The 25,276-nt window shown below is 39.7% G+C and overlaps 1 protein-coding gene across 1 annotated transcript in view; it reads left to right on the forward strand.

Moving 5' to 3' along the window:
• Nucleotides 1-2,849: 2,849 nt before the first annotated feature.
• PRKD3 (protein kinase D3) overlaps nucleotides 2,850-25,276 on the forward strand; it is a 41,610-nt gene continuing 19,183 nt past the window's right edge. The window contains exons 1-8 of the mRNA XM_042833998.1: nucleotides 2,850-3,907; nucleotides 13,865-14,003; nucleotides 15,698-15,829; nucleotides 16,534-16,691; nucleotides 18,784-18,973; nucleotides 21,679-21,756; nucleotides 22,898-23,081; nucleotides 24,786-24,909. Coding sequence (XP_042689932.1) covers nucleotides 3,617-3,907; nucleotides 13,865-14,003; nucleotides 15,698-15,829; nucleotides 16,534-16,691; nucleotides 18,784-18,973; nucleotides 21,679-21,756; nucleotides 22,898-23,081; nucleotides 24,786-24,909 — 1,296 coding nt within the window. The 5' untranslated portion in view covers nucleotides 2,850-3,616. The remainder of the gene's footprint in view (nucleotides 3,908-13,864; nucleotides 14,004-15,697; nucleotides 15,830-16,533; nucleotides 16,692-18,783; nucleotides 18,974-21,678; nucleotides 21,757-22,897; nucleotides 23,082-24,785; nucleotides 24,910-25,276) is intronic.

A 25,276-nucleotide genomic window follows, 5' to 3' on the forward strand; every position in this document is an offset into this window, starting at 1 on the left:
CCGGGGAAGGGCGGAGGCGGACTCGGAAAGTTCCTGTCGCCGCGGGAGCGGCGCCGCCGCCGGCACGGCCCTGCCCGGGGGCTGCGGGCGGCCCCAGCCGGGACGGCGCTGCGTGCGGGGCCGAGGCCGCATCATCGCCGAGTGGCGGATCGCGCGGCACCCTGTCGATGTGCTGCGGAATGCCTCTGGGTTCGCGTCCCGGAGCGGCTCCGCGCTTCGCTTCTACCGAGCGGGCAGCGCCCGTGGGTTTCCTTCCTTAGAAGGATCCATCCCGTCCTGTGCGGTAGCGGAATGAGCTCCGTGACAGGCTTAGTGCGAGTGTGCGCCGTGTGGAAGGGCTGTGTGCGTGCACAGGCATCGCGCTTGTGGTAAATATAGGTAGCGTTCCAGCGAGGCTGGTATAGCTGAGCTTAGGCTGCGTGTTTGCACTGATTTCCCAGAGCAGACCCTCTCACGTCATACGGCTTTCCCGTTTCCTATGGTGTTGGTTAGGTATTGCTCGTTTTTGGTTCTACCCCTAAGGCTTGGTGTTTTTTGTCTTTGGTGTCTGTGAACGCAAAAGTAAGTAATCTTCAAGCAAAACTGAAGGCTTGTGAAGCTGCTTTGTTGAGAAAAGCACCTCGGTGTTACAGCTGCTGCCCTTATTCTCTTCCTGTTTATGTCCTTTGTGGGTACCCTAGTTAGCATGCTCCTTAGGGCACAAGTGGCCCTTCCAGGTGTCTTTGCCAACAGTCCAGCAGCTCCTGGGTGTTTGTAGGTCTTACTTTGTAGATGCCTGTGCTGGAAATCCAAAAGGTAACAGTTTATTCTCTCTTCTGTAGCCCCATTAGGAATTTTGATTGCCGTTTCCTTCCAGTTTATATAGCCCTGCTTCTTTATGCACCTATTAGAACGCAGTGGCAGTGAGTTGTTGAGCTGTTATGTTGGTGAATAGGAGCAGTATATCATCTGTTGAATGAAGTCCTTTATCAGTTATCAGCCATAGCTCTAGTGAGAATAGAACCACAGAATAGTTTTCAGTAGGAAGGAGCCTCGCGGCCCACTCAGCCCCACCCCTGAGCCATGGGCAGGGCTGTCCCCCACCAGCTCAGCTGCCCAAGGCCCCATCCAACCCAGCCTTGAACACCTCCAGGGATGGGGTACCCACAGCTTCTCTGAGCAGCAGTGCCAGTGCCTCACCAATCTCTGAGTAAATATTTTCCTTCTGACATCTAATTATTAAATCTCCCCTCGTCTAGTTTAAAACCATTCCTTCTCATCCTATCACTATCGTCCTGTGTAAAGAGTTGATTTTCTTTCTGTGAAAGTTTATACTGCATGTGATAAACTGGCACTCCTATTCAAAAATTTCATTTAATTCTTGTAAAAATGTCTCTGATTTATTTATTTTTGTTAATCGTTTTTTCTTCTTCAGGGAATGAAAAATATCTAAGCTTACTAATTTTTGAGTCCCATATGGTTCTATGCCTCTTTAAAAACTGAGTGCTACATAATATCTGTGTATTTGGACCGTATACAGATAATTTTTTCCCTTGAAGACATTGCATGGGCAATCTGAGGCTGTTTATTTTCAAGCATCTCGGTCACATTTGGCTAGAATCAAGTCCTGGTTAATTAACTTGTTTTGACTCAACTCCGCAAAAATAAGTGAGAACAGAAACTAGTTAGAAATGTCTGACATGACCTCATACTAAAGAGTAAATATGATGGTGTTTAAACAGTTGATCCTATCACTAAAAATCAATGCACTGCCAAATGTGCAAATGTGACTCAATTGAGATCTGCTTGGGTCCAGATATGGTTGCATGCACATGTTTTAACATTTGACTTGCCAGTGCTTGAAGTGCTGAATCAGATGGTACAGCATCTTGTAACAAGTAGTTGGTGTCTGGTCATGAAAAAATCACAGAAATCCAGGATTCAGTCATGAAGTGATTGGTTTTAAAGGTTGTGGCAGAATTCCATTGTAATCAGACATGTAGGCATTAACTGTTGTTTTTCAAATGAACTAATGTTCTATTGCATGCTATGCAAGTTCTCCTGTAGTTAGAGTTTGTGCTCCTGCTCCTGTTTTCTAGTTGTTTTGAATAGAAGTATTAAAATGTATCCTGAGTACGTTCTACATACAGGTTTTCTGAGCCTTGGCATTATGTTTTTTGGATGTTTCTGTGCATTTGACAAATTTGCTTCCCTACCTACGAGCAGCTCTGCATATGCCTACAGAGCAGAGCTGTGGTTTACTCCCCCCCCCCTTCTTTTTTTATTGAGTTCTTTCCTGCTCTGCTAAATTTCAGTATCTGAAGGAGCCTACAGGAAAGCTGGAGAGGGACTTTTTATAAGGGCGTGTAGTGATAGGACAAGGGAAAATGGCTTTAAGCTGAAAGAGGGTAGATTTAGACTAGATATTAGAAATAAATTCTTTACTGTGAGAGTGATGAGACACTGGAACAGGTTGCCCAGAGAGGTTGTGGATGCCCTGTCCCTGGAAGCGTTCGAGACCAGGCTGGATGGGGCACTGAACAACCTAGAGGGAGGTGTCCCTGCCTATAGCAGGGGGGCTGGAACTAAGTGATTTTAAAGGTCCCTTCCAACCCAAACCATCCTGTGGTTCTAAATTGCTGTTAATTAAAAGATGTGATAATGTATTGGGCAGCATGAAGTCTGGTTTGTTTTGTGTATCACACAGTATAAAGAGACTTAACTTCAAGTTTTAAGTAGAAAATGTTACTAATTTATGCTGTATTTGAGCAAATGGAACTGGTGATTCTTCTGCTCGAAAGCAGAGTTGAGTTAATGGCAAAACAACTTCCTGCATTTCATGTGAAATAACTGTATCTTTTTCCCTACAGGCAGAGTACAACGTTTCAAAATGCTGGAGGTTATCTGGGTGAATTTAGAGGTTACATTTAATGTGTTTGTGTCTTCAGAAATTCTGCTCCTGCATTTCATGAGCTAAAATATTTTATAAAGATGAAGTTGGATACCTTTGCTGATCTCCGAGTTGACCACGTCCTGTGAATTCAGACATCTTCTGAAGAAGGAGATTTATCAGACACGTGGACTTCTGTTGTTGCCTAAGGACACCCTTCTCTCTCTCTCTTTTTTTTTTTTTTTTGCATTCTGAAAGACTATCTGCATGAAGATGGATTTGCATGTAGCATACAGGCTGTTGGGTTAGATGAGAGAGGACGCTGTTAATGAATGACCAACGTTTATTTCCATCTGCGTTTCCAGCTTTTTTTTTTTTCTTTTTTTTTTCTTTTTTTTTTAACACAAAAATGAAGGACAAGTATAAAACAACAGTGCTGGTGTATTTCTCTGGGGCCTTTATGTAAGCCCCCGTTGTCTGGACCCGGTGCTAAGGGAAAGCAGTCTGCTTCTGATCAGCTGATTGTGGCTGATCTGTGGAAAGAGAACCTTTAAATTGAAGCAACTTCCAGCTTCTGGCTTCCACATAATGAAAGGGAAGATGAACAAGTTTTACTGGTCAGGGGCATTTTGCTGAACGAAGAAAGGGAAAGTTAGATTATCCTTGTTTAATTTCAAACCAAGAACTGACCACATTTTTCTTAGAATTTGCCTACTAGGGAGATCTCGACAGTTTAAATCAAGTCAGATGTCAGCAAACGACTCTTCTCCCCCATCCTTACAGAAGTTTTCCCCGCCCACATGTCATGCTGCTGCACCACAAACCCCAAGTTTGTCTTCGAGTCCCCTGTCGGGACTCTCCAGCCGTCTCTCCAATGGCAGTTTCAGCACGCAGAGCCTCACCAACTCCCGGGGCTCTATGCATGGGGTCTCATTCCTTCTGCAGATTGGTCTCACGCGGGAGACTGTCACCATTGAAGCTCAGGACCTGTCCCTCTCTGCTGTTAAAGACCTCGTGTGCTCTATAGTTTACCAGAAGGTATGGTATAACAGCACCACATTCTGCTGATGGCAGTGGTTGTTTTCTAACAAGCTGCTAGGAATATCGGTGTGAAATGCACGGCGAGTCTGATACAAAGATCCCTGGTAGATGTTTGCAGTTGCACACAAAGAGATTTAGCTGACTGCCAGGATAGAAGCTTTCAATTTAAACGGAATAAACCTTTCTGTTGCATTCTTGCTTGTGAAATCCAATAAAAGAAATGTAGTAGTAAGCTGCTTTCAAGGATTAGTTTTCACAGTATGGTGAATGTGTTTTTTGCTTTCAGTGACTGTCATCAGAGTTCCACTAACTTTGTCATCAAGTTTTTACTAAAGTTTGTCCTTCCTCCTGCTGTTATGAGGCATTCTTGGTACAGTACAGCCAGCTGTAATCAGAGGACCAATTGTGGCTACAGAAATACACTGTGAGCCTGCAGACTTGCGTGATGCTAGCTTTTGTTGTTGTTTCTAGTTAGTAATTAAAAAAAAACAATCAACCCCCAAAAAACCCAACAACAAACAAAAAAAACCCACTCAACAGCTCACACTGCCCCGGCATCATTCTTCCTTATACCAAATACAGGCTCTACTCTTCTATGAGAAGCCTGTTAACATAATGCCTACTAAGAGATGGTTGACAAAAAAAAAAAAAAAAAAAAAAAAGGAAGAAATCTTACCATACTTTTGAAATATTGGCCAGACTGTTGCAAAATTCTGTCTGAGAATGGAATAACATTGATGTCATTTTGTACCCGCGTTTTATCCTTATTTATGTTAGGCAGGTTAGATACTACTAACCAACCTGAGGAACAGTTAACACCGTTTCATTCAATTAATTATGAAATAATTGCTTTTATCCCTAAAGGAAGTTGAGGATATGTTATTTTGTAGGGAATTGCTTTCTCCCTGTCCTTCACTGTAATGGTTGGCGTCTTTTATTGATTAGTCTTACTAGGTAGCTGTTTTTCCATTAGTATTTGAGAGAAACTGAATGCAAATATTATATGAACTCTTGTTTGCATATACTTGCATATCTTTTTCCCCATCTCACAACCCATTGCATCTTCCAAATGTTTACAAATTAGTTGGCAGGCAAGTTGATTTCATAATAATTTTATGGCTTACCACAATGTGCTTCATCACGTTAGTGCCTTTCTAAACAGACAAGTTATGTGGGTCAATTTTTTTTTTCTTCTGTATTTTTTTTTCCCCCTGTGCTACATGCGTTAGGTGCGATTTTTGCAGCCATTTTAGGGCCTTTTTCTTTCTGTGTAACTCCCTCTTGTGTGTGCATATATCCTGTCTTCTCTCTTGAAGAAAGATGAAAACAAATATATTCACGCTTACTTTTCCTTTCTGTTCTCTAGCTCAATTTCTTGGTATGGCTTAAGGAGCTTATTACATGCTGAGCCTAATCTACTGCAAAACTGGTAAAGATTTTGGGATCAGAGTTTGCCTTTTCCCATCTGGCTTTGTTTCAGTGCATGCTCTGCAGCTGATGCTACCAGTACTCAATGAGTGCCTGCTTGCAAACAGCAAACTCACCAGGAAATGTACGGTAGATTCATCTTTCGTGAGTTGTTCTGCACCCAGTGCACAAGTGGCAATATCCTCCCTCCACCCTCTGTCTGACAGTAAGATGTCCTGCCTGCATTTTATTCATAGAGCTGGTGGCTGTTGCAAGCATATTGAATGTGTTAGTGCTAATATATAAATCCCTGATTTGTGTAAAAAGCTGTAAACAGTGTTCTTCTGCTGTGCATATGGCTGTCTGTTTTTTTCCAGTTGCAGACATGAAGCTATTGGGCATGCCTTTGAAATTCAGTGGTGTTAAAGCTTCCCTTTGCTCTGGCATTCTGCAGCTTGCTCATACTGTCTTTTCTTGACCAATTCCTGGTTATCACTTTTTGGATATTGTAGTTTGTTCTTGTGATAATTCTGCAGTTAGCCTGCAATTTACTGCTGCATTTTTTTTAATGAAAAAGGACGGAGATCTTTCATATTTGGAATTGTTCATAGCTTGTCTTCTTATTTGAATGGTATTTTACTCTATTAGGATTAAACAGAAGTTTCCTTACTCATTTAAATCATATCTCAGACTCGTATTTCTCTGCCTATCTTGAACAAAACTTATTTGAGGGAGCAGTTTGGTTAGAAACTAAGCACTGTGTTTACCTAATGCATTTTCACAGTGTTTTTTGTCTTACCAGTCTTAATGTGTTGGTGATGATCAGTTGTGCTTCCTGTTTCAGATGCTGCTGTTCTGTGCAGCTTGTTCAGTGTTTGCAGAAGGGTGCTTAAAAGTAGCATCAGCAGAACTGAAACTAAAGAAGCAGCAGGCATGTATTTGCAGGAGAGAGTGATGAGCAATGCAAAGATTTGATGTGTCTCACAGCTCTGTTAAATATGGCCAACATCAGGAGAGGAGCAAAACTACTTTTTCAGGTTGAATTTGTGGATTGCTAAGTTAATGATTTTGCATATTGGAATGCTTAAAAGAAGTCCTCAGCAAAGCCTGGCTTGAGACACAATAGGGATGCTTCAGAAGATTATTGATCGTAGTCTTAATCCATCTTTTCTGTTCATTCCTTATGTAGATTGCTGTATATTGAAGTACCAGACGTACAGTTGTCAGGGAGAGTCTGAAGAAGAACCAAAGCAAGAACAGATGGGAATAGAAAGTGTGTTTAAAAGCAGAGAGCTGTCTGTAGGAGAAGCTGTAGATGGGCAGAATGTGTCCTTGCACTGTGATAAAGTGTTACAGAGACAAGCTCTCAATCTTGCGTTTAAACACTGTTTGTTCCGGATATGAAGAAGCAGAGCGTGCTGCTTGCTAGTCTAAAACTAGAAGCTTACATGTGGTGATGCACCGCTGTCTGCAAGCTGAGAATTATGTAAGGCAGCATATGGTGTTATAAGTGCTTTATTTCAGTTTACTTATTTCTCCTAGTTAAAGTAAAAGCTGTAAATGAAAAACATTTTATTGTTCTGTTATTACTTCAATAGCTTGAGTATTTGCAAGGCAAGTTTTTCTTAAGCATGTCTTTACTTATGTGACTTTGAAACTTCCCTTATCTACCCTTTTTGTCGATTAACCTATATTTCACACTTTTCATTTTCAGTCATATGCAGCATCCTCTTTTACATACCTTTCTTCCAATGGCCTTGCTACGTTTTGCTCTGAAGTCAGCCACTTGTTCACCTATCTTAGGGTGTTTGCACAAAATTGTCATCGCTCTTTCTAACCGTTGCCGTCTCTTTGACTTGAGTGCTGATACGCTGCCAACCTCTACAATCTGTTTCTAATCTTCCAACCTAGTTTTTTTTTTCTTTCCACTTCACTGCACCCTCTTACAGTCAAAGGGGGGCACTTCTTCTGTCCTACTGATTAATAAACCTCCCTCTGTATTTTCATAACGTCTTGTGGCTATACTTCCTAACTCAAAAGTTAAAAATAAAACCAAAGCCAACCCAAATTTACTTTGTCACTCTTTTGCTTATCTTTCTCTGCCTTTATATTTCTAGTTTTCCATTCATGCTTGCTACTCTTGTTTCTTGTCTTTTATCTTTTTCATACTGAATTTGATCCCGCCTTGTATTTTTTGTGTCTGTGTTGGATCTTATCTTTCTGAGTTCACCTCCAAAAGTAATTTTTTCTTCTATGGTCTCTCTGTTTCAGATTGTTCTTAAATCATCTCCACTAATAATGTTTGCAATTCTGCTATCATCAAACCATCTCTTCTGTATGTTGTTTTTTTCACTTTTATCTTTGTAGTGGCCTCAAGATTCTCTCCTTTGCTAATATAAAAGTTTGAAATGCATATTTTGCATCTGTTGCTTTTATCTCAATTCCTGTTACTTCTATATTTGGTGTCTTTGAATTGCTGGGAATAGCATTTTTGTTGTCCTCATTTTTGGTCATCCCACCTTGATCACTCTTTCAACTACTGAAGTAATTTTCTGTTTCACAGCATCAAATTTGCTTTTGTATTCTTACGGCTACCTAGATTTCCATCTTTCTTTATGCTTCTTTGTACTTTAGTCTTTACCACTTTTCAAGTTTGTTTTTTTTTTTGGTCATCTTTTTTTCTCTGTACAGTCTTAAGGTGACATTGTTTACATTAAATTTCTTCTTATCAACGCTTTCTTATTACTGTTAATTTCCTCTTTATTTAGTGCTACAATATGTCATTTTCCCTTGTCTAAATTCAAGCTTTGAATTGTTAATAGCTACTTACAGTGTTTAACATGTACTCATTTATTTATTCAGTGCTCTGAATTGTGTAAGGTGTGGAGAACACAGTCACAGCAAGTATAGTTGCATTCAAAAGGAGTTATATTCTGCATGTTTGTGGGTCTTTCTACTGCTTGTGTGGCTTCGTACTTCAACTGCATTTATAAGTGTCTTGGTTCTGGTATTCCTTGGTTGAAAATTTAAACTGAGTTGCATGTGATTGTTAGTATGCATGTGCTTTCTTGATTGTTCTGGCTCTCATTTTAATTAGTCTAAGTGAGATTTCATTTTTGATAATTGAGTTATGACTGAAGTCTGTGGATTCTTTGGAAAACAAGCCAGTTTTCTTTGAAGATGAACTACACTTGGGAGAAGGAGATAAAAGCTAAGATGTGTCCAAACATTTTGCTTTGAAAATCAGGGAAAAAAGAGCCTGACATGTAAAACATACAAATAATGCTGTTGTCTTTTTTAACCAAGTGACAATTAACTGTATGCTTGTATTATTTGTATACCAAAGAACTTCAGTTTTAATGGAACTGAACTGCAGTGGTTTAGATAGATAGTTCTTCTTTAATGGCTGCTGAAGAGGGTAAAAAATGTTGTGAGAAGACCAAAACATGTGGAATGACTGTGAGATGTCTTCTGAAGGTTTGGACACTGTCGTAATAGTGGGGAACTATCTAACCCGTTTGTGGCAGAGGTGTTGACTTGAAGCTTAAAATGATTTCTAAACTGTTAACAGATGTTTTACTAATATAATACTGAGAAGTAAAAGAATCCCATTGCAAAGATCATATTACAATTGATCGACATTACTCTCAGAGTTATAGAGATCCATTTTTAGTAATTTGGTGTACTAAGAAGGTAGTAATACTGCAACCACTTTTTTTTTTTTTGTTGCACCTCCAAGTTATTATTGTAATGGTTCACAGTGCTTATTTTTGAGTGGCTCTGAAATGAATCCAAACCATGCTTTGTACTCATGAGCTGTATTTGAATGTTTTTCCCTGTAGGTCTGCCTTCTTGACTTGCCATCTGCTTTCCTTGTAGGAGCTAAATAAGGCAGCAGAGTTAGAGAGCTGGGGCACAAGAGGCAAACAGGCCTCCAATAAAATGGGGGAGGGGGCTAGGGGGGGTTAGGGGGCAAAGAGATGAAATACGTGCAGGGCAGTGGAGCATCTGCAGTGTGTTAATAGGTTTCTGTGCTGGAAAACCTAGCCAAGCAGTAGTCCAAGTGTGTCTGTACTGAGGCATCCGGAGAGGGAAGTATCTCATGCACCATGCTTGAAGCCTAGTTCTCTGTGTGATAATGTGATTTGGCACATGGTTTTGAAGAGTGGGAGTGGATAGCTGCATAAGCATGCAGGAGAATGGATGAGAGTGATTTCAGTGAATGAAGAGCCTTTCCAAGGTAAGGGTATTTTGCACCATTAGACTTGGGGATTAACTTCCAGTGATTTGAAGCATTTGTTTTGAGTTATGATGGGTCATGAGATACTGGATCTTGAAACAATATCCGCCTACGCTTTTCCCCAGTGTGAATTTTTGGCAACTGGTCCAGAACTTCGTAAAGTAAGTCCTGGAACTTGAACTAGAAGGATTTTTCAGTTACTGCCAAGATAGAAAGAAACCCAGTTGTATGTTGCATTTGTCTGGGGAAAAGGAACGGTGTAATGCGCTATCAATTAAAACTAGACATGTTGTAATACTTACTTTAAGCATTCGAGTGATGCCAATCGTTTTTCCCAGCATAACCCTAATAATGCAGTAGTGATAACTGTGCTAGTACTGCCCCAGTGCAAAGGACCACATATATTCTTCATGTATGTTAATATTCGTGTACCAGAGATGAACTTGGCACAGTCCATCGCATACGTAGACTTCCCGCAAGTGATTTCCTGTAAGATGCTCTTTTGGAACTGCTAGCACTGGGAACAGTCTCCCTTTTGCTTTTAGGAAACAGTAATATTGGGATTAGCAGTTTGTTTTCTGAGTGACTGTGCAGATGGTTTGGGCTTTTAGGCAAGAAAGTAATAGCTACATAATCCTGTAAAATAAAACAGGCTTTAAAAAACTCGGCTTTGAGTTTTGTATTCAAGTTTACATTATGAGCTCTTAACACATCAAAGGAGCTTGATGGTGTTCCTCCTTAACAACTTCATGTAATTGAGAGTAAGGACAGCTATGAAAGCTGTACTGTGCTGTGCTACGAAAGAGAAAAATTCGGTAGTGTTCTTGAGTATAGTTTAAGGTTGTGTAAACATTCTGTTAAGAGATACTACTTGAGGGGGGAAGAAACACCTCAACAGAAAAATCCCCGTGTTAATTGATGAGGTTGTTCTTGGCCAGCAGTCCACACGCATCCTGCCTGAAGTGCCAGCAGGGAATGTTGTATTCCTGCTGCTGAAGAGCAGAGCAGGGCACTGCAGGCCTGCCAGGAGCACCAAAGCTAAGCCAAGCATGTTAGGTGTGGGCTATGGTGGGCCACCTGTGCTGCTCGGGGCCGGTTGTGCAGAGGGCAGGCAGCCCGAGGCACCCAGGCCTGTGTGCGGTCTGGTAAGTGTGGTCTGAGCTCAGGCACGTGGAAGGGAATGCTCAGGGACTCCGTGCAGTAGGGTCTGTTCTTGTCTAACAGGGGAATGCAAGGGAAGGGCAGGACTTGTTTATCAGATGTGAAAGGTGTGGTTAGGGAGGACTGAATCCGGCAGTCTGCAGACAGCTATAGGCTCAAGCAACAGGAGGCTGTGTGCTCCCAGTGGGTACAGGCACAGGGGTGCCGGACACACAGCTGTGTTCCCTCACTGAGCACTTGTGGGTGCACAAGCAGTACTAACAGCCTCATCCTTCTCCCTTTGGCAGTTCAGGATGAAGCTCTGGTAATGGCATCTTGTGCATATAAACATGCTGGGCTCAGGTGCACTGCCCAGCAGTGGCTGCTGGATCCCAGTTTCCCCAGTTGCCGGCACCTGAATACATAAGCTGCTGAGGCGGCAGCCCCACTCTGGTTGTTGGTGCTTGTTTTCACTCACTCTGGTCTTTCTACTTGCTGGCAATATGGATACATAGGTATTCCAACAATTTGGCTGTACAAAACATATAGAAGTGTGTTCTGAATGAAGTCTGTCACATGCATCTGCAGCAGCTGTATGCAGACAACTTGCAATACTTGTTACCACAGAATTCTGCTAGTCTTGTTCGGCCCAGGATTGTAATTCTGCTGTTTATCAGGATGGTGTTTGTAAATAGAGGTATTATCTTCTATGGGTTCAATATTATGGTTGTGAAAACAGGCAAGTAATTTCATCTATGTGTAGGTGTACTCTTTTTTGAGAGATGAGGGCAGTAAAACATGTAACCGCAGTATCGTAAGCACTCCTAACAAACAGCTCAAAATGTCAATTTAATTAATGTAGAGCTGTTTGAGAATGTTGTTGCCAACTGTTCTAGTAGTGGATGATTTTGCTTTTTCTCTTACGGTACTTTTATTCCATAAAAATAAACTGAGTGTAAGTGTGCAATTTACATGAAACCCAGACCTTAGTTACAGGTGCTACACTTGTTTACAAAATTTGGCATTCATGTTGTTGCTACTTTTGAAGGAATGTAACAGTAAATTGTGTTTTTAATGATTACACTTGCTGTCACAAAGATGATTTGACTATCCATCTGTAGATTATACAAGAAATGCTTTTTTGTATGTGATTGTGATCTCTAGTTACTGGGGTGGAATACCCTGCATCCAGCGTGTAGGGATGCTCTGGCAGCTGCATGATAGATTTATGGGCTTGAGGAATTAAAAAAAGAGATGTATCTTTATCAGAAGAAAGGGTCTTAAATCTGTGAAATATCCCAGATTTGTGATGTTATGTCCATATATTATGTCCATAACACTTGTGGTTAGTAGGGGAGTTTGTGAACTGAGAACAAAGAGGCAATAGTTCGGACCACCTCTGAATCATCAGTTGTCTGTCCTGACAGCTGAAGTTAACTACCAGTGTCAGTAAGAAGTATCACATTTATCTGCAGGCTGATAGCTTCTGTCTGTGCTAGCTTTCTCTCCCTTTTGTTGGAGTTGTTAGTCAGCAAGGTGGTGCAGTTGATATACTACAATTAGAAGTTGTCTTGAGGAATAAAATTGAATGCAGCATGGATGCGTTAACTTCAGGTTATTGATGCTAACATTAAATGTGATTCATGGCTGAACAGTATGTATGAGATCAAGGAGTAATACCTCAGAGCATATATTCAAATCCTGTAAATATAATGTACTTCCTTAGTAATTGAACACGGAAGGCTTTGTAGCTTTACAGAAGGGCCAGATTTACAAATATGGGGGACTGGAGGAAAATCTGTTGTGATTTGGCATAAGGGGCCATCGGTGTCCAGGCAGCAGTTGGACAATGAGCAACCCTTTTACCTTCTTGTGAGGAATGTAAAATAGCCCCTCAAGGCCTCTGCGTCCCACAGAAGCCTATTGTGAAAGTTTGTAAACGTACAGGACGTGCACACCAAAACAGAGAGGGCCACTTTAATATTTTGGATGAAACTGCTGCCGGAAAGAGGAAATTATTTTCTCTCTGAGTGGGAAGGGAGTGTGAAAACAATGGCCAGGACGGATACCTTCATTATGTGTTTGATTTGGTAGAAACAAGTCTTTGGCTACTTTAGCTGAGGACAATTGATACACCACAGCTTTCATGCAGTTTAGACCCTGCTAGTGACTATGCAAGGCCTATACTACCAAACTGTAGTCTGTTTGCTACCTAATCAATTGAAAATTTGTCGTATGCTATTCTGTGCTTTTTCCCACACTTCCTGTCATCTGTCAAGCACTCCTGTGTGTTTATTCACACCTTGAGTTTGATTGAGTTCTGCATTAAGTAAAAGGGCCAAAGAAACTGATTGATTGATACTCATTGCTCTCCAGGGTCTACTCCTGCCCCTTCTCTCTGTGAACTGTCTGTTAATTTTTAAACTGTTTATTTTAATAAGTTAATAACATTCACTGATATTTTAGAGAGTGAAGCAAATACAGAATAAGAAAACTATTTTCAGTGAAATGTCATGAAAATATAGCATGCCATGTACTACATAGAGTCATAGAATGGTTGGGGTTGGAAAAGGCTTTTAAGATCATCTAGTTTCAACCCTTCTGCTATAGGGAAGGACATCTCCCACTAGACCAGGTTGCTCAAAGCCTCATCCAGGCTGGCTCTGAACACCTCCAGGGTGGAAACATCCATATCTGTTTACTATATGAATTTGGAGTATTACTCTCTGTCACTGGGATGAATTTAGTTAATATGCCTGCAAATCTAATCTGTTGTGGAATGCCAGCATGGAGCCTTTTTTGCTTGCTTCTCTAAGGAAATGTGGCAGGTGCTCCTGAGGTGTCTGGAGCAGACTGCCTGGCTGCTCAGAATATCTGTGAAGTGAGGCCTGTAGGAGGTGATAAGCTGAGTTAAAGATCTGTGTTGGTTTTCAGGTTGGCCAGACTGATTACTCATGTCAGAGATTAAAAACCCAAAGAAAAACCCCAAATGCTCCATTTCCTCAAAAATAAGTCAAGCAGATCAGGCTTCCTCCCCCCCCCCCCCCCCCGCCTTTAGGACACTTAAAACACAGAAGTTCTGTAGCTATTATTAAAAGAAAAAGAAGTTCAGTTTGTGAATAGGATTAGCAAAAATCGTGTTAATTTGAGTTTACTTTTTGTTACAGTTCCCAGAGTGTGGTTTCTTTGGCATGTATGACAAAATTCTCCTCTTCCGGCATGACCTGAACTCAGATAATATTTTGCAACGGATTACATCAGCAGAAGAGATACATGAGGGTGATCTTGTTGAGGTTGTTCTCTCTGGTAGGTATTGTTCTAACAGTGGAAGGTACTTTATTCAGTTGCTTAAAAGAAAACGGGCCCTTATGGATTATTAATATCATGCTTGCCTTGAGCTCTTTTGATTAAGTAGTCTCACACTGGGTCAGTGTTTTGGGGTGGAGATTTCCAAGAAAACTGAGTGGTACTGATGCATCAGTGCTAACTTTTGTTGTTGTTTCATTGTTGTGTTTTAATCTTCTTTGAGTTTATTAATTGTTGAAGGTGAAATGCAGGTAGTATTCAGGATTTGCTTTTTCAATGGTGTTGGTTTTCTTTTGCTTAGATCTGACAGTTTTTTCAGCCTGTAGGTTTTGCATTGACGGTTTGTATTGCTTTTAAAAGCTTCCTATTAATGCAGTTGCTAATTCATACCTGTGAGAACACAGTCTTAAGAGTTACTGCAGTGTTTGAAAACAGTTTCTTTGAAATAATGAAGTCTGTAGCAGCAGTGGTATTGACATGTAGTACCCTAACTAACCTGGATTGTACGTGCTTCAGAAAAACTCCATTGGAGTCAACTAAAAATCAGCTGTAGACCACTTGCTAGCTAAATTGCAAATAGAAGCTGAACCAATATTGAGCAGTTCTTCAAGGCTTTGAGGAGTCAGTGCCAGACTGAGGCTGCATTCTAGAAAGACAGAAGTCTTGGCTGTATTGGGGTTTATTACTTGGGTCAATAAAGTATGATTTTCAGAGTCATAAGGCTGAGTTTCTTGGCTGCAATTCAGGACCCACTGTTCTAGGCAAGTTTAGGATGTTCAGTAATTGATCATCTTGGTTTGAGCTTTTCATTGCTTCTGGTTAATGGCACACTGGGGGAAACTTTTGTGTGTATCTTCTTGACAATCTCTGACAGTTTCCTTATAAATAGAGACAGACCACGAGGATCTGAGGCATTTTGAAGACAAATAAATCTCTTTCAATAGGATTTTTTAAACTGAGACATGGAAATCTGAATGTGAAGTGTTATTATATATTGTAATCAAAGGCTAATAGCCATTAGGGGAATATAATGTTGCCATAAATTCAGTTTTTCTCATTTCAGAGAAAGAAAAGAGGACAAAAACTCATTTTAAATGTATTAGTGCTTGTTTAAGAAACAGAAGAGGTCTAGTGAAGTTTCCAGTGTTCCATGGAAACTCTATCCATAGTTCTGTTTGGACAAGTTCAATCTAATAACTTTTACTGAGAAAGTCCTGAAGAAGATAAAAGTCTAACCTGTCCTCGGGTTGAAAATTTTGTGAATTGCTAAACAGGTTGAAAATTAACTTTTTATCAGTTATTTACCTCTAAGCTGATTTTAATAAAGCTTGTATTTTTTTTTTTTTTATTCCTTCTTAACTTAATGAGGGAGGTTTGCCTTTAAACATGAAATGGAAAAAAAAAAAGAACAAACCAACAAACTCTGAAAATTGCATGTTTTATTCCAAACTCAGACTGTTGATTAGTTGTGGCTGTCAGCCTACAGTCTGATGGATTTTTTCCTTAATAAACAAGCTTTCTGAAAATAGAGCATTCCACACAAAATGTGTATTTAAATGTTATACAGCATAATACTCATATGTAAACAGCTCATTAGTGTTCTTTGAGTCTGCCATTTTATAACAAGAGTATGTGGAAATAATATATTGTTGATCTTATGACAAGAACCATAACTTTCTGCAATTTTTTAAAAGCTTTGGCTACAGTTGAGGATTTTCAGATTCGTCCTCATGCACTTTATGTGCATTCCTACAAGGCTCCTACTTTTTGTGACTACTGTGGAGAGATGCTTTGGGGTTTGGTACGACAAGGACTGAAATGTGAAGGTAAGTCTGTGATTTTTTTTTTTGCTGTATTTTTGTTGTGGATATTTGTATCCATATTTGTATGAAAGAGGAAAATGCATCTTCTTCAAAATGGAAGCACATAATGTTTTGTAGCGTTGGAAGTCTGCATCTGGAAACCCGAATTCTGATCCTGACTTTAATGCGAATTGTGTGTGACCTTGGGCAAACAATTGAAGAATTGTACTTGTTTCTCACTTTGAATAAATATCTAGCTGACAGACTTGTTCCTTGCACAAGGAGCACATTCTTTGGAGAGACTCCTGAAGGGAAATCCCATTGCTTATGGCCTTCATCCAGCTGGCTGCAGAACGTTCTGCAGCCTGCTGACAGGTACCAACCCTGCTCCTTGGCTCCCGTTCTCCAGAGCAAAAGAGTGATGAAAGCCTCCTGGTGGGAGGAGAAGAGAGAAGGGAGATCAGCTGCTTCAGAGTCTTATACCGTGTTTCTAGAGCTGCACTTACTGGAAATCAATAAATAAAGCCAGCAGTGCAAAAAAAGCCGCTTCTGTGAATCACATCAACTTAAGAGTGTTTAACAGAACAGTTTGTTTCTTTACCATTCGTTTGGATCCAATTTTTCAACTGCTTTATCAAAATACAGATACTATTTTTGTTACTTCAATTTTTTTTCTTCTTCTTTTTTTTTTTTCTTCAATTTTTTGTCTGAAAAATCATTTATTTCAGGTTGTGGATTAAACTACCATAAGCGGTGTGCCTTCAAGATTCCAAATAACTGTAGTGGAGTGAGAAAAAGGCGTCTGTCTAACGTGTCTTTACCAGGAGCAGGGCTTTCAGTTCCAAGACCAGCACAAGCTGAATACACATCCTCTGCTTCTGAAGAGGTATGTAATGTAAAGGGGAAACAATTCCTCGTTTTAAAACTTTTTATCTTTGGTGAAGTAGCTAGTGTTATGCGTGGTTAAAAATGATTATGGGAGAGCTGGACTTAACCACTGTGGTTGGTTTTAGTTCATTTTTAAATCTCTGTTCAGTCCTAGACTGAGACATTTACAGATAGCTATTATTATTGTGAGAAATGGAAGGAAATGATAAGTTATGTGTTACTTTGTTCTTACTCTGTCTCTAGTGGTTATGTGAGCTATGAGAACCTTGAATTTGGGAATGATAAAATACCTTGCTGCCTTTGTAATACACGTTTATTCTGTAATTACTGTATCAGTATAGAATAATTGTTTGGCTAAATCAGAACAAATTGTAAGCTTTTATCTGGGGAGAGGCGAGAATGTTCTGGTACACTGTTAAGCTTTCTGCTTAAAAATCTTAATAAACCAACCTTATCATGAAAGGGTGCAGGGGATTAAGAGCATGCAGTAAAAGCATCACCCATACTAGTTACTTGTTATGAAGGGTATTCCGATTGCTGAGAGTTCACTGGATATACTCATGAGATAGGGCAGGCTGTTATTGGATGCACTTGTTTCATTGCCACTTTCACTAAAAGGTAAAAGGAGTCCTTCCCACTTAACTAAATTGCGTCATGGTGATCAGGTGAAGTCCTCGGTGACTGGAGAAAAGGCAATATAGCACCCATTTTTAAGAAGAGTAAAAAGGATGACCCAGGGAACTGCAGTCATATTAGCCTCACCTCAGTGCTGCAGAAGGTCACAGAGCAGATCCTCCTGGAAGCTATGCTAAGGTGTATGAAGAGGGGAAGGTGATAGGGATGCTTGGTTTCCAAGGGCAGGTCCTGTCTGACCAACCTTGTTGCTTTTCATAATGATGTAACTGCATCAGTGGACAAAGGGAGAGCCACTAATGCCATCTAGCTGGACTTCAGTAAGGCCTTTGATAAAGTCACACATAACATCCCTCTCTCCAAATTGGAAAGGTATGGATTTGATGAGTGGACTGATGAGTGGATGAGACATTCATTGTGAGATTGTACCCAGAGAATGATGATCAGTGGCTGAACATCTTGATAGAGATCAGTGACAAGTGATGTCCCTCAGGGGTCAGTACTGGGACTTGTGCTCTTAACTTCATCAGTGATATTGGCAGTGGGATTGAGCGCACCCTGAGCAAGTTTTTGGTGGTCGACACACCAGAGTGAGAGGATGCCGTTCATTGAGACGTAGGAAGTATGAACAGTGAGCTCAGGTGAACCTCATGAGGTTCAACAAATCCAAGTGCAAGGTCCTGCACCTGGCTCTTAGTAACCCCTGATACTAGTGAAAGCTGGGGGATGTAAGGATAAAGCACAGCCCTGCCAAAGTGGACTTGAGGGTACTAGTGGGTGGTAAGTTGGACATGAGCCAGCAGTGTGCCTTTGCAGCTGAGAAAGCTGTATCTGCATCAAAAGAAGCATGGTCAGCAGGTCGAGGGAGGTGATCCTGTCCCTCTGCTCTGTGCTGGTGAGACCTCTTCTGAAATACTGTGTCCAGATGTGAAGTCCTCAGTACAGGAGAGATGTAGACCTGTTGGAGTGCATCCAGAAGAAGGACACAGAAATGATCCAAGGGGTGGAACACCTCCCCTGTGAGGACAGACTGAGAGAGCTGAGACTGTTCGCCTTGAAGAAGAGGAGGCTCTAGGGAGTCTTAATAGTGGCTTTTTAGTATCTACATGAGGTCTGTATGCTGATCAGCATATGCTATTTGTGAACCTTACCAGGTTGCTCTAAAAAGCAAAAAAAACCCAACCCTGTCACGTCATCAATGAATTTTAACCTTGTTTGGGATTTTAGTTCCTGTGGAAATAAATGTTCGTACAAACTTTCCTGTGCTTCCCAAGCCTATTCCAAGTCTTTTTTTTTTTTTTTTTTTTTTTTTAATAAATATTTTTTTGTCAGAGGCCTCGTGGCCAAATTTTGCTTTCTCATCTGGTCACTATCTACTCCACCTTTTCTTTTTCTTTTTTTAATGAGGTGGAAATTCGTTTGCTGCAAGTCCTATATGAATACCTTCTTTATTCTAGCGCTGCTGTCCAGAACCTAGTAAAAGGATTCCCTCCTGGAGTGGCCGTCCCATCTGGATGGAAAAGATGGTGCTTTGCAGAGTGAAGGTTCCCCACACCTTTGCTGTTCATTCTTATACTCGTCCCACCATATGTCAGTATTGCAAACGGCTGCTCAAGGGCCTTTTTCGTCAAGGAATGCAGTGTAAAGGTATGCACTTATTTTTCTGCCACAGATATGAATCAGAGCAGTATAATATTTGAAAAAAATACATTTTTTGGAAAGGATTGTGTCTCCCCTATTTGCATTATATATATTTTTATGAAAACTGAGATCTAATCACATGTGGGATGGAAACATCATAATTCAACAATAATTCTAAGCTATTAATAAAAACAGGAAATCCTTCCCTTTGTTAAATGTCTTCTACACTCATCACTAAAGACTTCAGTATCTTTTGTTGCGTTATTTTAATACAGGATAGTGATTATTATCTTTTGGAAAAAATTACAAGGATTGTATCTTTCCTGAACTAGATTAGGCTCCATCAGGTGGTTTTTATTGAGCACATGGTCATGTTCATGACTTCAGCTCTCAGATTCCTCCATGCCTATCCCAGGACATAACTATGGCATTGTGCTTTTCTTCTGCCTCTTCATGACTGGATCGTACAGATTTGTTAGCTTTGTTGCAGGAAAGAAAACTAGTGGAGAATCCTAGAAGTTAATATGGTAAGGATTTTTCATGTCTTTCGCACAAGTTTATCAAACGTGAATACCAAAGATCAACACGTTGGAAGAGGTCACTTAGAACAAAAAGTGTAGGCTTATATCTGTGATAACTCTCTGCTGACTAAAAATACTGCTGATGGGGAGTAATTCTATTTTCCATTTTACTTTTTATTAATTTGCGGTTTTTGTAGCCTTCTCAAAGTCTGCATCCCTAACTGTTTGACTCTTCAGTCACCATATCTCCTGGATACTTGCAGTAAATAAATAACAAAGCCTACGGAAGATGTTCTGCAGTTTTAAATTACTGACCATTTCCAGTGGTTGTGATTGCATATTCAACTGAACAAATGGGGTTGCCACTTCATTCTCAGGAAACTCTTCATAGAAAATAGTGTTTAGGTATAGAAAGTTACCTTAGAAAATATATTATGTTTGTACACAGAAGAAAAATAGGTATATTAAGAGATATTCATTTAAGCAGCGTGGTGCTATGTATATATATATATATATATCAGCAATTGATGTCAAACTATCAACACATTTTCATACTGCTTTTTCCTGTGTTTTTTTTTTTTACTGTCTCCCACTGACTTTTTTTGCTCACATTCCCAAAGCTTGAGTTCTTTCAGCAGTCTTATATTTCTGAGTATCTCAGAGGCTTGGATTTCTTAATTCTCCAGGCTAGAATTTGAACTCTGAGTTGATCTTCAGGGCTAACTCTATAACTATGTTAATAAATGAAGTCAACTGGGACAAAATGGCCTGTACTCACATACAAATTTTCTTAGCCTTCCAGTCCTCAGTGGCTGTATGCAAACTGCCTCTTGGGAACAGTGTCATGGAATGCTCTAATTTATGAGCTAGACCTGGGAACTGTTTGAGACTGTGTTTTTATGGACCTTATGAGTGAGTCAATCCTAATAAGTTATTCTTTCTAGTAGTTCCCTCATAGGATCTGAACCATCTTGTTTGTTCCAGCACTCTTTAGGCTAGTGAAATAACCATATTCCATAATACAGACTGAAAACACTGCTATAGAAAGAACGATTAGTTGGTTTTCTTGAATGCTTCCTCTTAGGCACTTGGAAAGTAAACAGGATTGTAGCTGGCCTCAGGGTTTGCCTACTTAAATGGGAGGACAATAATTTCTTTGTGTTTAAAAGGAAAGTACAACAAGCTACTGATTAGCAAGTCAGATCTAGATCCTGTATTTTGTAATTTGGTTACTGTAATTTAATACAGATGCCACATTCCAGGGAGTCCTCAAGACCAGGTTGCATGGGACTTTGAGCAAACTGATCTAGTGAGAGATTGTCCCTGCTTGTGGCTGGTGAGGGTGGTAGAACTGTATGATCTTTCAAGTTCCTTCTCACCTAAAGTGTTCCAGGGTTCTATGATAGCAGAAAGGGACTAAATTATCAGTTTCAAAACAGCAGTGAGGACAGTAGAGAGTTTAAAATTCATGATGCGGATGTGTGGTTGGAAATTATGGTGATGCTACTAACAAAGGAAATTCCTGTAATGCTATTAATGTGTGCTGGACTGTTGGATATCAAGTACTGCATACTTAAATGCAGAAATGGCACACATCCAAGTTAGTGTTCTATCTCCACATTTGACTTGATGTATCTTACTTTGTTGGTTTGCTGTCCAAAGAAATTAGGGCAGGCAGAAATGGAGCTTCATTGTTACCTGGCCAGATCTTTTATCTGAATGATAGGGGAGCTGAACTCTGAGGTTTACTGCAAAGCATTCTTGCTCTATGTTTTAGGATTGTGATCCTAGGGCTATGATGGCTGCAAATCTTAGGCAGCAGGTAGGGAAAAATGATAGAGATTACACATTTGAAACAAGTAGCAATGGAAAAAAGGGTGTGGAGCAGACTAGAGGATGGGAAAAATTGCATCATAACAGAAAAAATAGCTAGAAAGAAAGCTAGAGATTAGAAAACTTTTGTCCTGGAAGGGAAAGTGCTGACATAGTGCACTGGTCTGGCAAATCATCGTAAGACATTCAGACAAGATTGTCCATTTCCTTCTGGAGGTGATCTCATCAGTACTGTCTTCTAGTATGTGCAAATGTATGCATCTGAACTGAAGCTTGTGATGGAAGTTGTGATAGAATGCGTCTACTTGAGTAGGAGTAAAATTCTGGTATTATGGGCTTATTTATCTTTTGTTTTAGATTGCAGATTCAATTGTCACAAACGCTGTGCATCTAAAGTACCTAAAGACTGTCTTGGAGAGGTGGTTTTCAATGGAGGTAAGATGAGAAACATGCTTTCAAGTACTGGCAAGCTTTTGAGGCTTAAAAAGATCCTTCAGCTTTACATGTCGTCAACTTCGACTATTTTACGTGTTTTTATTTTACCTTTCAAGTTCCTTCACTTGAGATTGCTGAGAATTAAGATTTCACTGTGAAATTTATTTTGGTGACTTCAGTTTTACTTCATCAGTGTTGGCAAGTGAAATTGTGGTACAAGAAAGGCATGAGCATTCTGGAGAATCTACCTAAGGACTGTGAAGTTGATGAGGGTATTGGAGCACCTCTATGAGGAAAGGCTGGGATTGCTTGAGGGGCACCTGGAACAGGCTGCCTAAGACTGTGTCCAGATGGCTTTTGAGTATCTCCAGGGTTGGAGACTGTACAACCTCTCTGGGGCAGCCTGTGCCAGTGCTCAGACACTCTCACAGTTAAAGTGTTCCCTGATATTCAGGTAGAGCCTCATGTGCTCTGTTTCTAGTCATGTCATTGCTTACCACAGAGCCTGGCTCTGACATCTTTGTACCCTCCCTGCGTTGATTACTATCCATTGATCAGATCATCCTGAGCCTTCTCTTTCCATGTTGAATAATCCTAGTTTTCTCAGGCTTTCCTCATAGGAGAGATGCTCCAGTCATTTTGTCGTGCTTTGCTGAAAAGGAGATGTTTCCCCTCTACTCAGCTCTGTTGAGGCCACACCTGAAGTAGCGTCTCCATCTGGGCTCCTCAGCGAACGAGAGATAGGGATGTACTGGAGAGAGCCCAGTAAACCAGAAAATAACTTTTGTCCTTTATGTTTATATTTTAATTCATATTTTAGAAGGAATAATATTGATGGGCTGGTCACTTGTAGAGCAGAGTTGCTTAGTGAAATGCAAGTTCAGGCCTTGAGAATTTCACTATGAATCTTTCAGTATGAGTGTTGTTTTGGTTGTGTTTACTTTGGTATTTAACACAAACAAGTTGATAATGTTGATTAGCACACTCTGAATCATTTAACACAATCTTGAGGATTTTTTATGTTCTGATTGCACTATGATGTTTATTTGCATAAATGTGAACTGGGGAACAATTTTTTGTCTTTTTTTTTTTTTTTTTAATTATGCTCTAAAATAAAATCTGCATCCTGTGTTGCTCCCAGAACCTGCTAGCCCAGGCCAGGATTTGGACCTGCCAATGGAGGTTGATAGCAGTGAAATGAATAGTGATGGTAGTCGGGGTTTGGATGATACTGAGGAGTCCTCAACTCCAGAAGACAAAATCTTTTTTATGGATCCATCTGACCTTGATACAGACAAAGATGAAGAAGCTGTTAAAACCATCAGGTAAGTCGTAACACGAACTTTTGTGCTTTGGATGTGTCTTCCTCAGTATTCTAAAGGAAAATTTCAAGTAAAATGTTTCTGAGTAGCCCATCTTTAAGTTGTGTATTTTTTCTTTTTTTACACAAACCTGAAATGTAAGTAAAGTAAAATAATATGTTCTCTTCTAATTGGAAAGTGCTGTGCTATGAATGTTATTAAATAGATAAAATGAAATTATCAAACCATGGTTAAAAGTGTGGCTAAAGGCAAAGATGTGGGAAAGATCTTTGTGACTTCAGCCTAATTTAATTACTAGTGTACAAGTGTTGATCTAAAAATAATTACTCTAGAGACACTTTAATACTTATATTTTAGTTTATTCTAGGCAGCCAATTGCTTTAACTAGGATGTGATTCTCTGAAGTCTTCCATCTGCTGACTTTCCCTAGAATCACAGAATGGTTAGAGCTGGAAGGGGTGTTTAAACATCATCTAGTCCCTCCCTGCCCCTTGCTATGGGTTGAGACATATTTCACTATATCAGGTTGCTCAAAGCCCTGTCCAACCTGACTTTGAACACTTCCAGTGATAGTTCCTTTAATCAAGTTTAGCCTTTTTAATTTTTATATTATCATAGGATCATAGAGCAGGCCAGGTTGGAATGGATCCCAGAGGATCCAACGTTTGTGGGAGAGAGTAGCCTAGATGTGATTATCTTTAATTGCATCTTGAAAGCCTCCACCATGTCCCTGGGGAAATTCTTATTCTGAATAGCATCATCCTGATTTTCTTAGTGTCATTCTTAAAAATAAAAGAGTAATTGTAATAGGTCAAACAAAGGTAGTTTTAACCCAGTGTCTCATGGCAAATATGTAAGGAAGAGTATGAGAACAGGAAGAACATATAGCTCAGGAAGAGCAACTTTCAATGATTTGTAGCTCAAGAACTTCCTAAGTTGGAAGTAGTATCTTTTTGTGTCTACTTCTAGGTAGAATTTTTCCATTTATTAATAGCATCTGAAGCAATTCTTTTTTGGCATGTGCAATGTCTTGTGTCAGCCACTTCTACAACACTGCACTGTGTTAAAGCATCTTTATGTTTTGATTTGAAATTCTCCTCATGATTTGATTTCATGTGATTACAAATTTAACTGCTAGCACCATGTGTAGGATCTCTTGTACTAAGCAGGTAAAGTGGTGGCTCACTCCATACTGAGCAGGACTGAAACCTGTATGTTAAACTAACAATTGTCAAAATGTTAGATTATCAAATCCTTATCTCAAGAAAGTTAATACAAACGACACTGATTTAAATTTTCAGGTATCATTTGAATTAACACTCTTCTGTTTTCATAAATTGAAAGTGTGCTTTATTAATGTAATATTATGAAATAATTAACTTGACTTAGTCAAGAGAAAATAGTAAAAGTGCCAATGTTAATTACTTCTACACTGGATTAAGATTCAAGCAGTAAATTGTTTCGAAAGGATTATTTGTGTAGGTGTCTCATTTCAGTGTGTTTCCTTTGCTTTCTGTAATGTAATACAAGTAATGCAGTACTTGCATTAAAAGAGAGCTAGTGGGAGCTCAAATTTCTTATCTATCAGTGAAATAAGTTGTAAGAGAAGAGTAAATGCCTATTCTTGAAAATTTTGGGCTAGACGTATAGTACTATTAGTACTCTTATATTTTTTAGCTTAAATATTAACTGTTTTCTCTTTTTTAGTCCCTCAACAAGCAATAATATTCCTCTCATGAGGGTTGTACAGTCCATCAAGCATACAAAGAGGAAGAGCAGTACGATGGTGAAGGAAGGATGGATGGTCCACTATACTAGTAGAGACAATCTGGTCAGTGACTTTGGTTTCTTCCTACAGTAACTTAAATTATTTCTCTAAACCACTGTATTTTATTTCTGTTATCTAGATAATCTGATTTACAGTACCATCTGAAATAACTTAGCAATAGTGTTCATGAAGAGGAAGTATGATGCAGTGGAGAAATCTTTGAGGTGATGACCTATCAGCACTTTTCAATTTAGAAAAAGAGGCATCTCTAATCAGTCTGAAATGAATAGCATGTTAAAGTTTTCAGCTGGATTTATCTTCTTCCCATTTGGAGGTTTTCTTCACCTACCTGAAAATATTAATTCTGTTATAAAATGACCAGTATTGAAACATTCAATGCTATTCCACTGTTAGAGATATTTAGTAAATT

Source organism: Centrocercus urophasianus, unplaced genomic scaffold, assembly GCF_019232065.1.
Source record: "Centrocercus urophasianus isolate 14NV4802_14NV808 unplaced genomic scaffold, USGS_Curo_1.0 seq_10, whole genome shotgun sequence".
Taxonomy (NCBI): Eukaryota; Metazoa; Chordata; class Aves; order Galliformes; family Phasianidae; genus Centrocercus; species Centrocercus urophasianus.